The 17302-nt window shown below is 39.1% G+C and overlaps 1 protein-coding gene across 1 annotated transcript in view; it reads left to right on the plus strand.

Annotated features, from left to right (window-relative positions):
* RRM2B (ribonucleotide reductase regulatory TP53 inducible subunit M2B) overlaps positions 1-13764 on the plus strand; it is a 35741-nt gene extending 21977 nt beyond the window's left edge. The window contains exons 6-9 of the mRNA XM_001925001.7: positions 1512-1645; positions 2591-2695; positions 4159-4272; positions 10114-13764. Coding sequence (XP_001925036.1) covers positions 1512-1645; positions 2591-2695; positions 4159-4272; positions 10114-10266 — 506 coding nt within the window. The 3' untranslated portion in view covers positions 10267-13764. The remainder of the gene's footprint in view (positions 1-1511; positions 1646-2590; positions 2696-4158; positions 4273-10113) is intronic.
* Positions 13765-17302: the final 3538 nt, after the last annotated feature.

Below are 17302 nucleotides of genomic sequence, written 5' to 3' on the forward strand. Positions count from 1 at the left end.
ACTGTATATTCATGAGAGAACGATAGTAAAAAAAGATAAAACAGTGCCTTAGGTTTACTATGAAAATAGGTTTTTTTTGTTTTTTTTTTTTTTGTCCTTTTAGGGCCGTACCTGCGGCATAGGGAGGTTCCCAGGCTAGGGGTTGAATTGGAGCTGCAGCTGCAGGCCTACACCACAGCCACAGCAATGCCAGATCTGAGCCGTGTCTGTGACCTACACCATGGCTCATGGCAACGCAAGATCCCCAACCGACTGAGGAAGGCCAGGGATCGAACACGCATCCTTGGATCCCAGTTGGGTTTGTTAACCACTGAGCCACGAAGGGAACTCCAATTCGCATACATATTCTTGAAAATTTATAAAATTTATTCCTATAGTCCTTCAATCCTCTCCAGAAGAATAGCCTTCTATAACTATTTCTGTTATGATTTTCACTCTTTAGCATTCACGTGAATGCTCAGATTAGTTAAAATAACCATGTTCCTCTCACTCACAGTTTGTATAAGATTATAATCTTTCAGATAAATGTTCACATCACCTTTATATAGTTGCAAATGTATCCATTATAACTATCCATTATCTTACAGTAAGATGAAACTATAACTTGTGTTAAATTAATGATAAATCTCCAGCCTAAAAAAAAACCTCACTAGTCTAAAGAGCCATTTTTCTTTTCAAAAGAGTCAACAGAGCATATTGCAGTAACGTATGTACACCCTGCATTCACATACATGTACCTGCAGTCACAGGCATGTGTGATGCACAGATAAATTACCTCTTTTTTTGAGTGTGGAAGGCTCTCCTTTGCCAATTCCAAGACAGGAGTCCAATGTCAGACACAGGTCCTAAAGTAGACATAGCTTTCTGCTCTAGTAGGTAGAGCTGGCAAATTTCCTCCTCTGAAGACTCTCAGCCATAACACTAACTTAGTGATTTTTTTCATTGGCTGCACCTGTGGTATGTGGAGGTTCCTGGGCCAGGGATCAAACCTGCATTACAGTTGCGACTTGCGCCAGAGCTGTGGCAACCCCAGATCCTTAACCCACTGCACCACAAGGGAACTTCCTAGCTTGTTGATTTTGTTTTTTAGCCAAACAGTTGTGGTATTGTTATTTTTTAAAAATATATATGTAAAAATATATAGTATACATATATAAGCTTGAAAATGTCTGCAGTATATGTTATTTCAGAAAGTGAACCTATTTTGGAGTTCCCGTGATGGCTCAGTGGTTAACGAATCTGACTAGGAACCATGAGGTTTCGGGTTTGATCCCTGGCCTTGCTCAGTGGGTTAAGGACCTGGCGATGACGTGAGCTGTGGTATAGTTTGCAAATGCGGCTCGGATCCCGCGTTGCTGTGGCTCTGGCGTAGGCCGGTGGCTACAGCTCTGATTCGACCCCTAGCCCGGGAACCTCCATATGCCGCAGGAGTGGCCCTAGTACATTTTGAAAAATAAAACTTTATTAAATAATAAAAAAAAAAGAAAGTGAACCTATTTTATATCTCCCAGGGGAAAGGGTGGTGGCCTTTGCTGCTGTAGAAGGAATTTTCTTCTCGGGATCTTTTGCTGCTATATTCTGGTTAAAGAAAAGAGGTCTTATGCCTGGACTCACGTTTTCCAATGAACTCATCAGCAGAGATGAGGTAAGGAATGACATTTCTTGCAGCTGTATTTGTATTCAGGTTTGGTGTCCCAGAGTTCAAATTTGGATGACTGGATAGAAGGTAGTGCCACTCAAAGAGGTAGCGAAAACCGAAGGAAGAACATGTTTCGGGAGAAAGATGATGAGTTTGGTTTTTGAAACATGAGGTTTGAGATATCTGTGGGGCCTTCCAGGAGAAAACCTCTAACATGCACTTGAGTTTGATGGGTCTGGAGCTCAGGAAAAAATTAAGTTTTAGTTGTTATGAGCAGGTAGGTGGTAGCTGGTTCCATGGAAATAATAAGATCAGCCAAGAAGTCATGTATAGGGGAGGAGAGAGGCCAAGGTGGGAACCTACAAGTACATTGATATACAAGGATGGGCAGAGATTGAGGAGCAACAGAAGGAGAAGCAGCAGAGTCTTAAAATCTGAGGAAGAAATGACTTCCTATTTTATTTTAATTTTTTTTTTGATTACCAGGATATTTGCATCACTATAAGGATTTTCAGGGAAAAGAAAAATAAATGAACACCACATAGCAAGTGTTGTGTTTTTGAAATCTCTGCGTTTCACTTCTTCTTTAAATACTTGACCGTTTTTCAATCATTTCTTAATTTTTTAGAGACATGAAAAATGAATGAATTTCATTTTGGTTCTTTGTTTTCCTTTCTCAAATGCTTTTGGTTGTAGATTTGTTGTCATTCATTAATTCTTTTCTCTTGTTCATGCACTGCTGGCATTGAAAATCTTTCATTATAGGTTGTTATAATTGGCATTTTAATAAGATTTGAAGAAAAGAAGTTCCTGGCCCTCTTCATCCTTCTTCTATCTTCCAGAAGTTCAGTGGTGCATTCCCGAACTTACTTTCTGTAATGCCTGGCACATCACTGTGTGAAGATAGCTGAATAAATGTCCTTTGACTGTGTTATTTTTCTTCTATTTTAGGGGCTTCACTGTGACTTTGCTTGCCTCATGTTTCAGTACCTGGTAAATAAGCCTTCAGAAGCAAGAGTTAGGGAGATCATTGTTAATGCTGTTGAAATTGAGCAGGTAAGCAGGGAAGCTTATATCATTAGTACGCCTCTCTTTCTTTGATGTTTGTACCATTACTGCATGAGGTTAATGCTGAAATTTCCATTTTGTAGGTCAAAAGAGCTATTAGCAATATTATATGATCAATTTGACAGTACCAGTAGATGATGTATTGTGGTTATTATGTGAACCTATAATTTGGTTTATAAGCCAGTTTTTATTAGGTATATGTATACTAAAATTCGTTTTAGGACTATTATCTCATCAATCTGTCTGTCAAATTTCATGCCGTAACTAATAATTTTAATTATCTTTAGATAATTAAAGATCTTTGAGAATTTTATGATGGTGTCTTTGTTTTGTGTCCTCAAAAAACTTGCAGAATATCTAGCTTGAAACGTGCATCAAATGTTCATAGAATGAATCAATAAATGAATTAGTGAATAGCAAAATATTTGTATGGCATATAAAGATCTCTGACTAGAAAGACCTGGATGCTTTGCTTAGAATGTGAAGAACTCGTTTTATTTGAAACTAGTTCTCATTTAAAAGAACTAATTTAAAAGTAAAGGAAATTTCAAAAGAAATTTAAATAGTGCATACTTTAGCAGCCATAGTTTTCGTATTAGGAAGGGGAAAAGCATGAAATGCACTTTGGTATCTTGAATTATGCTAAGAACTAAATCCAAATGGTCAGGATGTTTTTATTTTTTTGTCTGTTAACACTTTACCACTGTCTTTCAGTGTAACTGGAGTTCAGAGTATCTTCCAACCCCCAGATCTCTTTCTGTTTCTTTCGTATCTTCTCTGTTAATTTCATTTTCTCTCTCTTTCCCAACTCCCTTTCATAGTGGTGTTTGCCACAAATCATCCTTAGGTGAATCTTTTTCTGGATGTTTCAGGGCGAAGTATATTTTGCCTGTTGAGAAGGTTTATAAATTCAGGTCCTAGAAATGCTGCTTTAAAAAATACCGGTAATTTTGGAGTTTCCATTGTGGCTCAGAGGAAATGAATCTGACTCGCATCATTGAGGGTTCAGGTTCCATCCCTGGCCTCGCTCAGTGGGTTAAGGACCCCACGTTGCCATGAGCTGTGGCGTAGGTCGCAGATGTGGGTCGGATCTGGTGTGACTGTAGCGTAGGCCAGCAGCTACAGCTCAGATTCAACTCCTAGCCTGGGAACCTCCATATGCTGCGGGTGCAGCCCTAAAATAAATAAATAAATAAAATAAAAGAATACCAATAATTTAATAGTTTCAATTTATTTAGGCTATTCGAGAATGTGAAATAATGTACATAGTCATACCCCAAACGTTTTTAAACAAATGGGCATTGTTTGCCATGTTGAAAGAATTTACTCTAGTGTACTTTCCTTGAATCTTATCAGTGACTTGGAAGATTAATAAAACTCTTTTTATTTGGAAAATACATACTTATTTATTGTTCTTTCTACTTTATTCTGTTTTTGTTTATATATCTCAGGAGTTTTTAACAGAAGCCTTGCCAGTTGGCCTCATTGGAATGAATTGTGTTTTGATGAAACAGTATATTGAGTTTGTAGCTGACAGATTGCTTACAGAACTTGGATTCTCAAAGGTAAGGTGTTTAAAAACAGATTACTACTGACTTAAATGTTAGAGTCAGGTAAAGCCTTTAAAACACGTGCTGCATTTCACTAAAAACTTTTGTAACACAGTAGTCTATTTTTACCTTTTTTATTTTTTCTTTTTATGGCTACACCGGCAACATGTGGAAGTTTCTGGGCTAGGGGCTGAATCAGAGCTGCAGCTGGAGCCTATGCCACAGCCACAGTAACGCTGGTCCAAGCCACATCTATGACCTACACCGCAGCTTGCAGCAATGCTAGATCCCTAACCTACCGAGTGAGGTCAGGTATCAAACCCGCATCCTCATGGACACTATGTCAGATTCTTAACCCAATGAGCCGCAGTGGGAACTCCCAGATCAATCTGTTTTTAGATTGTCCATGACAGAGGCTTGTTTTGCGTAACAAATTGGCTTTGCAAAATCCTTAAATGAAACTTAAAATGAACTTCATAACGGAAGTAGGAAGCTGATAAATCTTGGAACTAATAAGATCAATAAATTACTTTGTAATAATTGTAGGTCTCTATTTAATAGGACTCTCTTTAAGTAATGGGATTTAATATGCAAATATATGTTTACCCTCAGATAAATCTCCCTGTGCATATGTTGTAATTTTAGGGTTCATAGTTTTTTCTTTTTTTCTTTTTTTGGTTTTTAGAGCCACACCTGCGGCATTTGGAAGTTCCGAGGCTAGGGATCAAATCAGAGCTGCACCTGCTGGGCTACACCACAGCCGCTGACCTACACCACAGCCACAGCAATGCCACATCCGAGCCACGTCTGTGACCTACACCACAGGTCACAGCTATGCCAGATCCTTAACTCACTGAGCGAGACCAGAGATTGAACCCATGTCCCCAAGGATATTAGTCTGGTTCGTTACTGCTGAGCCGTGGTAGGAATCCCTGGGTCCATAGTTTTAAATAGAAAATCATTATTAGGAAGATCTTAACTGTCATAATATGACTCTTTGAACTCAGTTGCCTTTAAGTTATTTCTTTTATTTTGTTTATCAGAGACAATGTACCTGAATTTCATAAAAAGGTGTGCTTTTCACATAACTTAAGAAATGGAGGCTGCAGCAAGGCTCTCTGGGTTTGAATCCTGGTTCCACCACTTCCTAGCAAAGTGACCTTAAGCAAGTTGCTTAAACCTCTGTCTCAGTTTCCTTATCTATAAAATGAAGATAATAATACTAATACTTATCACAAATTATTGTTGATGAGTTGGTATACTTAAAACACTTAAATTCTGTCAGACATATAAATGAACACTAAATGGTCACACTGTATTCATCATAAGTGAAACATTCACAGACATATACTATGTACTATACTATGTTAATTAGAAATTAGAGATTTTGACTTAGCATGGAAATGGAAGTTTCAATTAATGGAAAGCGTTATGAAATTCATGATGCTGGGGAGTTCCCGTCATGGCTCAGTGGTTAACGAATCCGACTAGGAACCATGAGGTTATGGGTTCGAGCCCTGGCCTTGCTCAGTGGGTTAAGGATCCGGCATTGCTATGAGTATGGTGTAGGTCACAGATGAGGCTCAGATCCCGAATTGCTGTGGCTCTGGTGTAGGCTGGCGGCTACAGCTCCAATTAGACCCCTAGCCTGGGAACCTCCATATGCTACGGGAGCGGCCCAAGAAACGGCAAAAAGACACACACACACACACACACACAAAATTCATGATGCTGGGATAATTATTACCTGCCTTGGTAATGCATTTATTTCCTGGTACTAACAGAAATACTGTGATGAAAGAATCAGATGGGGAAAAGGTTTTTATGTAACTATATATTATAAAATCTAAATTTTGGGGAGTTCCCATCAGTTCAGTGGAAATGAATCTGACTGGTAACCATGAGGACATGTAGGTTCAATCCCTGGCCTCACTCAGTGGGTTAAGGATCCAGCATTGCCGTGAGCTGTGGTATAGGTCACAGACACGGCTGGGATCTGGCATTGCTATGTCTGTGGCGTAGGCCAGCGGCTACAGCTCTAATTGGACCTCTAGTCTGGAACCCTCCATATGCCGCATGTGCCGCCCTAAAAAGAAACAAAAAATTATTTTTTTATTGTCTTAGTTGCAAGATCCTCTCTTTTTACTGATTATTCATGACAGAAATAAAGATCATATTATGATCTCTAAAATTTATAAACTATATATTAAAATAAATTGTCTTTGTTCCTAAGTTGTACAGTATGTTTGTTATAGGATAATTAATTTGCTTACTTATGGATTAAAGTGAACTCACTATCCTTTAACCTACTGTACATGATAACTCACATCTTAACTCCCTCTTAACACTATTTTCAACAATTTCACAGAATTCCACCACTCAACCACACCCGGCAAATGAACTTTTTTTTTTTTTTTTTCAGAAAAAGTAGATTTATTAAGATATAAATCACAGAGCACGCAGTTTACCTATTAATAAATGTACCATTCAGTGGTTTTTAGTATAGTTTCAGAGTTGTGCAACTCTGACAACAAATCTACATGAGAACATTTTTATCACCCCACAAAGAAACTCTGCATCCACTAGCAGTCAGTACTTCCCTTTCTTTCCTCCATCCCCTAGGCATTACCAATCCAATTTTTTTTTTTTTTGGTCTTATTTTGTCTTTTCTAGGGCCACACCCACGGCATATGGAGGTTCCCAGGCTAGGGGTCCAATCAGAGCTGTAGCTGCCAGCCTACACCAGAGCCACAGCAATGCAGGATTCGAGCCGTGTCTGTGACCTACACCACAGCTCGCAGCAATGCCAGATCCTTAACCCACTGAGCAAGGCCAGGGATCAAACCCGCAACCTCATGGTTCCTAGTTGGATTCGTTAACCACTGAGCTACAATGGGAACTCCACTAATCTAATTTTTATCTCTTTAGATCAGCCTGTTCAATATGTCTCATTTCCTATAAATGGAACCATCCAATATATGGTATATACTATATATGGGTCTATGGTATACACAAAGCCAGTATAATGTTTTCAAGTTTCATTCATATTCACATATATTAGTACTTTATTCCATATTATGGCTACATAATACCTCATTATATGGTTATACCAAACTTCATTCATTTATTGGCTTCATTCATTTATGGACATTTGGGAGGTTTGCGTATTTTGGCTCATCAATAATGCTGCAGTGTACATTCATGTAGAAGTTTTGGGGTAGACGTGTTTTCTCTCGGGTCTATAACTACAAGTGAAATTGCTGGGTCATATAGCAAGTCTATTTCTTTCTTTTTTTTTGGCTGTGCCCATGGCATGTGAAAGTTCCTGGGTCAGTGATAGACCTGCGCCATAGCAGTGACCTGAGCCACTGCAGTGACAAATGCCAGCTCCTGCTGCGCAATGAGGGAACTCCAGGAACTCTATTTCTAATCATTAGAGGAATGATCAAGACTGTTTTCCAGAGCCTCTGCACCATTTTATTATATTTTATTGTTCTGTCTTTTTGTCATTTTCTAGGGCCGCTCCCGTGGCATATGGAGGTTCCCAGGCTAGGGGTCAAATCAGAGCTGTACCCACCGGCCTGCCAGAGCCACAGCCACTTGGGATCTAAACCGTGTCTGCGACCTACACCACAGCTCAGGGCAACGCCGGATCCTTAACCCACTGAGCAAGGGCAGGGATCAAACCCGCAACCTCCTGGTTCCTAGTCGGATTCGTTAACCACTGTGCCACAATGGGAACTCCTCTGCACCATTTTACATTCACACCATCGATATATGAGCGTTCCGTTTTCTCCACAAACTCACTAACACTAGTTCTCTCTCTCTCTCTCTTTTTTTATTACAGCCATCCCAGTAGGTGTGAAAGCGTATCTCTGTGGTCTTGATTTGCATTTCCCTAATGCATAATGATGTGAAGCATCTTTTCATGTGCTTTTTGGTCTTTTGTGTATCTTTCCTAAAAAATGCTTATGTATCCATTCGGATCCTTTGCCCATTTTTAATTGGGTTCTTTGAATATATTTTCATCTGTGGTATTCACAATTCTTGCTGGAATAGCCCTAATTTTAAAAAACCTCTTTTATGGTTCCTCATGAGTCATTGAAATGTCTCAGTTTCCATCAAGCTCTATCTCCGAGTCTACTTCTTGAATTCAGAGCAGTAAAAAGGCGTTGTCAACGTACATCCCACTTTTTGTTTGGGATTCTTCTGGATAGCATGATCATGGTCCCTTAACTTCCATTTGATGCTCATAGGGCCTCTTAGGAACTAAGAGACATATTTAGGCCAACAGTACATTGTTGGTAATTTAATATTTTGGAGTATCATGTAGATGTGACTACTTAATGGTAATATCTATGAAAACTGCTTATCTATGATATTTTATTTTATTTATTTATTTATTTATTTATTTAATTTTATTTTCCCACTGTATAGCAAGGGGGTCAGGTTATCCTTACATGTATACATTACAATTACAGTTTTTCCCCCACCATTTCTTCTGTTGCAACATGAGTATCTAGACATAGTTCTCAATGCTATTCAGCGGGATCTCCTTGTAAATCTATTCTAGGTTGTGTCTGATAAGCCCAAGCTCCCGATCCCTCTCACTCCCTCCCCCTCCCATCAGGCAACCACAAGTCTCTTCTCCAAGTCCATGATTTTCTTTTCTGAGGAGATGTTCATTTGTGCTGGATATTAGATTCCAGTTATAAGTGATATCATATGGTATTTGTCTTTGTCTTTCTGGCTCATTTCACTCAGTATGAGATTCTCTAATTCCATCCATGTTGCTGCAAATGGCATGATGTCATCCTTTTTTATGGCTGAGTAGTATTCCATCGTGTATATATACCACATCTTCCGAATCCAATCCTCTGTCGATGGACATTTGGATTGTTTCCATGTCCTGGCTATTGTGAATAGTGCTGCAATGAACATGCGGGTGCATGTGTCTCTTTTAAGTAGAGCTTTGTCCGGATAGATGCCCAAGAGTGGGATTGCAGGGTCATATTATCTATGATATTTTAGATTTCTCAAGCTGTGAAAACATTTAAGTCTGGTATTAAATCTTTTATTTCCTGGAATAATCTTTTTTTTTTTTCTTCTTTCATTCTACTTCTTAGAATTCCAGAAATGCTAGTATCATTTCTTTAGGAGGTTAGTAGGTGACCTTAGTCATCTTTTTTTTTTTTTTTAAACAGGATTAAAAGTATTTTTCATTGTCTGTATCTCTTTCCAGGTCTACATACATTCGTAATTACTATAAGATCATAATCATAGGATAGATAAAATTTTTGCTCCCTGGTTTTTATTGCAAATATTTGTATTTTGCTCCATCATCTTTATAGCAGTCATTCTAATAGTTGTAAAATGTTCCCATAAGTTGGTGTTCCATAATTTACTGAGATTGTCTTCTCTCGATCTCAGGTTTTTTTCATTTATAATGATTTTTATTTTTTCCATTGTAGCCGGTTTTACAGTGTTCTGTCAATTTTCTACTGTACAGCAAGGTGATCCAGTTACACATACATGTATAGATTCTTTTTTCTCACATTATCGGTCTCCATCACAAGTGACCAGACATAGTTCCCAGTGCTATACAGCAGGATCTCATTGCTTATCCATTCCAAAGGCAAGGACTTCCCATGTGGCTCGTAGCATAACTACTTGGTATTTCCTCTTAGTCATCCTAAAATGTATCCGTCTTGAGTGCATCCAGGACCCTAGGGATAGTGTGATCTTGCAGGTGACTAGACAGGTTGGGAAACCTGAGCTTTCTTTAGCTACCTGTTGCTCTTGTGGGGTATGATTTGGCTTCTTCCGAATGTCTAACAATATTTCTTTTCTTTTCAGGTTTTTCAGGCAGAAAATCCCTTTGATTTTATGGAAAACATTTCTTTAGAGGGGAAAACAAATTTCTTTGAGAAACGAGTTTCAGAGTATCAGCGTTTTGCAGTGATGGCAGAAACTACAGATAATGTCTTCACCTTAGATGCAGATTTTTAAAATCCTCCTCATATCTAAAGTTATCATTGGTAAAGAGCAATCTATTTTTCTCTGCTTAAAAAACAAAACCAAAACCAAAAAAAAAAAAACCACCTTAAAAGATCTCCTTAAGGGCATAGGAGTTGGCTCAAAAGGAAATCCAAAACCAAGTGACCGTCAAGTTGGATTTATATGAATATGCTTTAATTTTTCTGTTTAACAGCCAGAGTATGACCTACAATGCTTTTGTTTCATGACTAAGATATAAGATGGCATTATGTAGTTGTTAAGAGCATGGGGTGAGGGGTCAGACATGACTTTGAGATTCTGTCCTACTTTGTGTGACCCTAGGTATGTCCGTTAATCTTCCTAAATCTCAGTGTATTTTAAAGATTTTAAAATGACTGTAATAGTAGGTCCTAAATTCATAGAGTGTGTATGAGGACTAAGACATAAAATATGCTCTTAGCCAAAACAGCTGTTGCAGCCTCCTCCCCCTCCTCTACTCTCCCTGCTATTATTATCATTAGTAATAGTATTAACTGGAGTGGTGTGATAAAGTCCTCCTCCTCCTTGTGATTCTAGGTCCTTAAGTTCTGGAATTAGATCTTTATATTTTTAATATTGGAGGAAAACATAAAGATTTGTTTTAAAAGGATTATAATTTTCACTAACATGAGAATAACATCTTTGAATTTCTCCATGTGTAGTTAAGGAAATTTAGTTCTTAGTTGCTTTGGGCAGGATACTTATGGAGGGGGATCCAGGAGGTTATTCTGGAAGCTGATCTTAGAAGCAAAACAATTCTGCTCCTTCAGAAACTAAAAGGGTAATTTTCACCAGACGTAGCCCTGGAACGTTCGAAACCAGGGTGAACTAGCTAGAATAGCATTTCCCAAAGAGTATTATAAGAGTGGTTAGTCCCTCTAGATATTTTGTGGGAGGTGGAGATTCTATGGCCAGATGAATTTGGGAACTGCTGTATACTCCATTGCTCTTTAGGATTTAGAGTCAGTACATCAAAGACTGAGAAATTCTGTAGTACATAAACTTATTTCCCCCGGCATATTGCAAACTTACTTAACAAAGATCTATTTTTGACCTGGTAACATCTCACCTAACTAATATTCCTCAGAACATCATTTGGAGAAAGCTGGCCTAGGACCATTTTATACGTAGAGGAAGCAAGGGGAAACGTGGTAGGGATTATTGAACCCGTTTCAACTTTGTGAAATACACCAAGCTGAGCGTTGTACTTGTGATTAACCTCAGCTATGTTTCTTATGCTCCTAAAACTCTTCTGTGCTGTTAGGAGATTTAATTCTTTCGTGGAACTATGCATGCTGCCTGATAGCAGATGGTGAGGGAGACAGAGGAAAGGCCAGCAGCCAGGGTCCCTGGGAAGTCTACCCCCTCCATTGTAGGAAATGTCAAGAGGTAGTCTGAGGCTCCCACAAGCAGTGGGGGGTCCTCACTCACAGCAAACTACTTTATATAATTCTGGACTAAGTTTTAGAGATTTCCTCTTTGCATACACGTTTGCTCCATTCATTCCACAACGATCTAATTGATTAAAACTGGGAACTTTCAAGTGGATGCAAAATGAATTGCTTATAACCTTATCTATTAGAAGATCAGAAAATTGAGCTATTTTGGCCAATGATAATACCATTTAGTTGTTCAAGGCATCAGTAGTTTGCCAAGTGTTTTTATATCACCTCATTTGATCTCACAACAGCCTTATGAGCTTGACAGAGCAGGTAGTATTGGAATTTACAGATGGAGAAAGGGAGGCTCAGAGAAGTTTAGTGACTTGGCCAAGATCTGCTCATAGTCATTGTCCCTACAAGATTTATTTTTTCTTAGAAGTTGTCATATTTCTGGTATTGAGTCCTTTGCCATCCATCTTCACTTGATTTTGCCTAATTTGCCATGAAGATGCCCTGTACATTAAAGTACCATGGTATCATAATCATTTAAACTATATTCAGGTCATATGTTCAAAGGTACTTATCTATTGCCATACAAAAACCTTACATTTAAAATTACTACTGATAAAATATTAGTAGTGACATCACAGTTAAAGAAAAAAAGTGGTTTATATTGCATATTCCCTTTGTTTTGAATCCAAATCTTTCTCATAGGTAATGACAGGTGCCTTTCTATGAAGCTTATTTATAGCAGCAATAAACCTGTGTTGAGATGAAGTTTTAATACTGAAATACTGGATTTTTAATACACTGGTTTATTATAGTCAGTATTCTAGACCCTTTCCTGGCTTCCAGGTTTCATATTTATTTATTATGTTTAATATTTTGGTTCTTAGTTCTTAGGGAAATCAAGAAGTTGTGGAACCTCTTTTTAATATCTCACAGAGAAAAAAATTCAGAGTATGTTTATAACTTTTTTGTTTTAACAGCCTGTGTATTTAAATCATTGCTAGAGTTAGTTGATTATTTAAGAATGTAAAAACTAGTTGCTCTATGGCAGATTGCATTTATTAAAAACGTTTCATTGTAGCATGCAGAGTCATGGCTTGGACTCAGGAAGACTGATCCAGTACTTTCAGATTGGGGTGTTTTGCTGTCCAATTGCATACAATAATAAACAATTATTCTTATAATATAAGCTTACCTCAGTCATGTCTTTATGTATGAAATTGTTCCAGTTCTCTCATTTTGGAGCATCCAAATTTTTCAGCTTTTTTTGCCCTTTTGTTTTTTATTTGTTCACAGAAACGGTGATTAGTGAGAAGACATAGCAGCTTATATACTTAAAAAATATGATTTAATATTCAGAATTTTGCATTTTACAATTAAATATGCTAACATCATCATGTCCTAAATTGCATTCGTGCAGATTAAGCTAAGGCCTGAATGTCACTGATTGATTTTTGGTGGTAAAGAAATCTGACGAACTGCATGAATGCCAGTTTAGGTCTATAACTAGCTATGATGTTTTTGAGCTAAGTTGAATGAACTGGCAGCCAACTCAGGAATTCTTTCACAGCAGAATCTGCATGAAGGGCACAGAGATAGATCTGTATAGTTTTGTTTTTCCCACTCTTTGAATGGCCTACTTCTTTTTAGATAGGTACAGGTTTGAAGGAAAATCTGCTATTCCTGAGGCATTTGGACAAAAGAATTTAAGCCTTCAAATTTGAGGCTTAATTCTGTGAAAGAAAATATAGGTGAAATGAAAGGCTGAAGGATAATTTTTTTTGGATACAGGTTAAAATATAACGATTCAATCTTTTTCTAAGTTTACAACAATCTTAACTTAGGCATTTGACTTTTACAACTGTTTTGATTTTTCTAAATGTCTGGTCATATAGCAAATTCAGTATTTATACATGGAAAGCTTTTTTAAGGGTGGTGTGTACTTAAATGTTTTTTGCTAAAATATGTAATGGTCAATCAAGCCAACCCTGAATATATAGAATTTTTTTTCCAAAAAAAAAATGAGTCGTTTTGTTATTTTTTGGTTTAGTATGTTGAAATAAACTGTATCATAGCTATATCATTTTGTGTATGTCCCTTTTTGAGTAAGAATATTCCTTCCTTTCTTTACTTTTCTTTCTTTCTTGTCTTTTTTTTTTTTTTTTAAGGGCTACACCTGCAGTATATGGAGGTTCCCAGGCTAGGGGGTCTAATCAGAGCTGTAGCTGCCGGCCTACGCCACAGCAACACCAGATCCTAGCCACGTCTGCAGCCTACACCACAGGGCTTACGGCAACGATGGATCCTTAACCCACTGAGCAAGGCCAGGGATTGAACCTGCAACCTCATGGTTCGTAGTCGGATTCATTTTCCGCTGGACCACGATGGGAACTCCTTGAGTAAGAATATTTCTTTACAAATTCGGGGGCTGCCCTAATAGTGTATATATTTTCTATTTGTGTATACAGATAAATGCATGTTTTATTTCTTTGTTCAACTACTGCCCCCACCACTCTTCTTTGACCTAAGTGGGACTCCCTCTCCCCCAGTTCTCTCTCATCTGCTTACTCCTTATCTTTCTTCATGTCTCTGTATCCAGCCGAGTCTACAACCTATCATATAACTAGTCACATTCCTTATCAATGCCCTGAACTCAGCTCTTCATCTGCATGTCTACCTTACATAGAAAATTCCAAAAATTCCTCCAACGTGTATGAAACAACCATCCAGTTTTTCCACGTTTGAACCCGTGCAGCAAAATACTCCTAAAGAAAGAAATCATGCAAGACAAATGGGATCTACTGTACATTCTTGATTACCTACTGTCTCAGTCCATTTGTGCTGTGATAAAAACTACCGTCGACTGGGTGGCTTAAACAAGACTTTGATTTCACACGGTTCTCAGGGCCGGAAAGTCCAAGATCAAGGTGCTGACAGTTGTCTGGTGAGCCTTGCTTCCTAGTTGATACCCACCTGTGTCCTGGCTTTGTCCTCACATGGAGGGAGGAATAAGGAATAATAAGGAATAAGCCCTCTCCGAGGGCTTTTGTTCAAGGGCACTAATCCCATTCATGAGGGCTCTGCCCTTATGACCCAATCACCCCCCAAAGGCCCCCACCCCCAAATACTATCATATTGGGGATTAGGTTTCAACATGGCTTTTGGTGGGACACAAGCCTTCACTTTAGCGCCTACCTCAGCACTGTCTGACGATCATACTACAATTTCCTGGCAAACTTGTTCTCCACTCTCCATAACTGCTTTTCATGCTTTTCCCACTCTCTGCTCCTACCCTTACTCCCTAAAGAGGTACCTTTATCATCTTTTTCTTTTTGGACCGTGGGCACACAAGAGATAGTGTCAGAAAGATTTGACAATATAGGGGTTCTAAATCTAGAACTGAAGAAGCTTGCAGTTGCGTCCAAGATACGCATTTCTTTCTCTCTCTCTCTCTTTTTTTTTTTTTTTGTCTCTTTAGGGCCGCACCTGCACCATGTGGAGGTTCCCAGGCTAGGGGTCAAATCAGAGCTCTAGCTGTCAGCCTACACCACAGCCACAGCAATGCCAGATCCGAGCCACCTCTGCGACCTACACCATAGCTCACAACAACACCAGATCCTTAACCCACTGAGTAAGGCCAGGGATCGAACCTGCATCCTTATGGATGCTAGTCAGATTCATTTCTGCTGAGCCACGATGGGAACTCCCAAGATATATGTTTCTATGTGTTCTTTCTGTTTGGTGTAATTACTACAGTCAGAGAGTGATTAAGGAGAATTACCTGTTTTTCCTTCCCTTCTGAGAATAACAGCCACTTTATTCTGGGAGCTCTTGCTCCCTCTCCCACCGTGTGGTTTTCGCAGGGCTGCCAGCACTCCCTCCTCTGCACAATGCCTACTGCATCAGGGTTAGGCATGCGATCCAGGTGGGGCAAGGTCCACACCTAAGGCTTTCCTAATTGAAGCAAAACGGAAAGGATCACTTTTATTCTAATGACAAAGCTAGAGAAAGCATCCTAGTTCTAACTCCCCTGAGGCCCAACATTTTCCCAATTCTTAGCAACCTTTCACTGCCAAGGTAATAAATGCCTATCTTTTGCCTAAGATAGTTCCAATTTCTTTTTTTTTTTTTTCATTCTTTTTAGGGCCACACCTGCGGCATATGGAAGTTCTCAGGCTAGGGATTGGACAGGAGCTGCAGCTGCCGGCCTATACCACAGCCACAGCAATGCAAAGTCTGAGCTGTATCTGTGACCTACGCTGCAGCTTGCACCAACACTGGATCCTTAACCCGCTGAGCGAGGCCAGGGATCAAACCCGCATCCTCATGGAAACTGTGTTGGGTTCTTATCCCACTGAGCAATTACAGGAACTCCTAAGTTTAGTTTCTTGATTTGCAACCCAAAGGACCCCAGTTAAAACAGAAGTTGGTTCCTGGAAACAAAAAGTGATTAGAAAGTACCAAGTGTCCATGTGTGTATCTGTCCAGGAGCTGAGAGACTGGAGTTTGTACATTGGCTGGACTCTGAGAGCTGAGTGTCTGAGTCTTCAGTGAAAGTAAAGTACTGTCTGGAGGACAAGGTGAAGAATAAGGGAGGGAGGCACAGCTGAGAGACGAGTCTGGAAGAGCAGGGTTGTTTCAAAAGGATGTGACGTCCGCAGTTCCCATGGTCATCCCGTGATGAAAAAGCAGCTGTCCTTTTTTTAAATTTTTTGTATTACTCTATGAATCTATTACATTTATGGTTGTAAAATGATCATCACAATCCAGTTTTATAGGATTTCCATCCCACAACCCCAGCGCATTCCCCCCACTCCCCGAACTCTCTCCTTTGGAAACCATAAGTTTTTCAAAGTCTGTGAGTCAGCATCTGTTCTGCAAAGAAGTTCATTGTGTCCTTTTTTCAGATTCCACATGTCATGGTGTCTCATTGTATGGCTGACTTCACTTAGCATGATAATTTCTAGGTCCCTCCATGTCGCTAAAAATGCTGGTATTTCGCTCCTTTTAATGGCTGAGTAGTATTCCAATTGTGTGTATGTACCACCTCTTCTTGATCCACTCCTCTGTCCATGGACATTTAGGTTGTTTCCATGTCTTGGCTACTGCAAATAGGAAAAAGCAACTGTCCTTGTTTCACATGATATTTCTAGGTGTCCCTGGGTTGCCACTTCTCACAACCACATCTGCTTTCTGTTCATTTCTCCAGGTTGGTGTGTTTACACATCACAGGAAACAAGAGTATCTCCAGTTTGTCTGAGCAATGTTCCAGGAGAATACTCTTGATGTTGCCCCATCAGTAACAATAGTGTCCAAGTTCTAAGAGGAAAATTGTGTGCTTTGTTGTATCTTGTATGTTTAATTCTCAATAAAATTATATTTGTACATTTGCTAATATTTATAAGGTGATTTTTGCAATCTATTATTCCAATCATTTTATTGGTTCCCTAATTTTATATATATATATATTTTAGGGCCACACCTGTGGCATATGGAGGTTCCCAGGCTAGGGTTGAATTGGAGCTGAAGCTGTCAGCCCACACCACAGCCACAGCAACGTGGATCCTTAACCCACTGAGTGAGGCCAGGGATCGAACCTACATCCTCATGGATCCTAG

Source organism: Sus scrofa, chromosome 4 (assembly GCF_054392235.1).
Source record: "Sus scrofa isolate SSC_HxYL_T2T_F1_AM1 chromosome 4, Sscrofa_HxYL_maternal_Yorkshire_Landrace_v2.0, whole genome shotgun sequence".
Taxonomy (NCBI): domain Eukaryota; kingdom Metazoa; phylum Chordata; class Mammalia; order Artiodactyla; family Suidae; genus Sus; species Sus scrofa.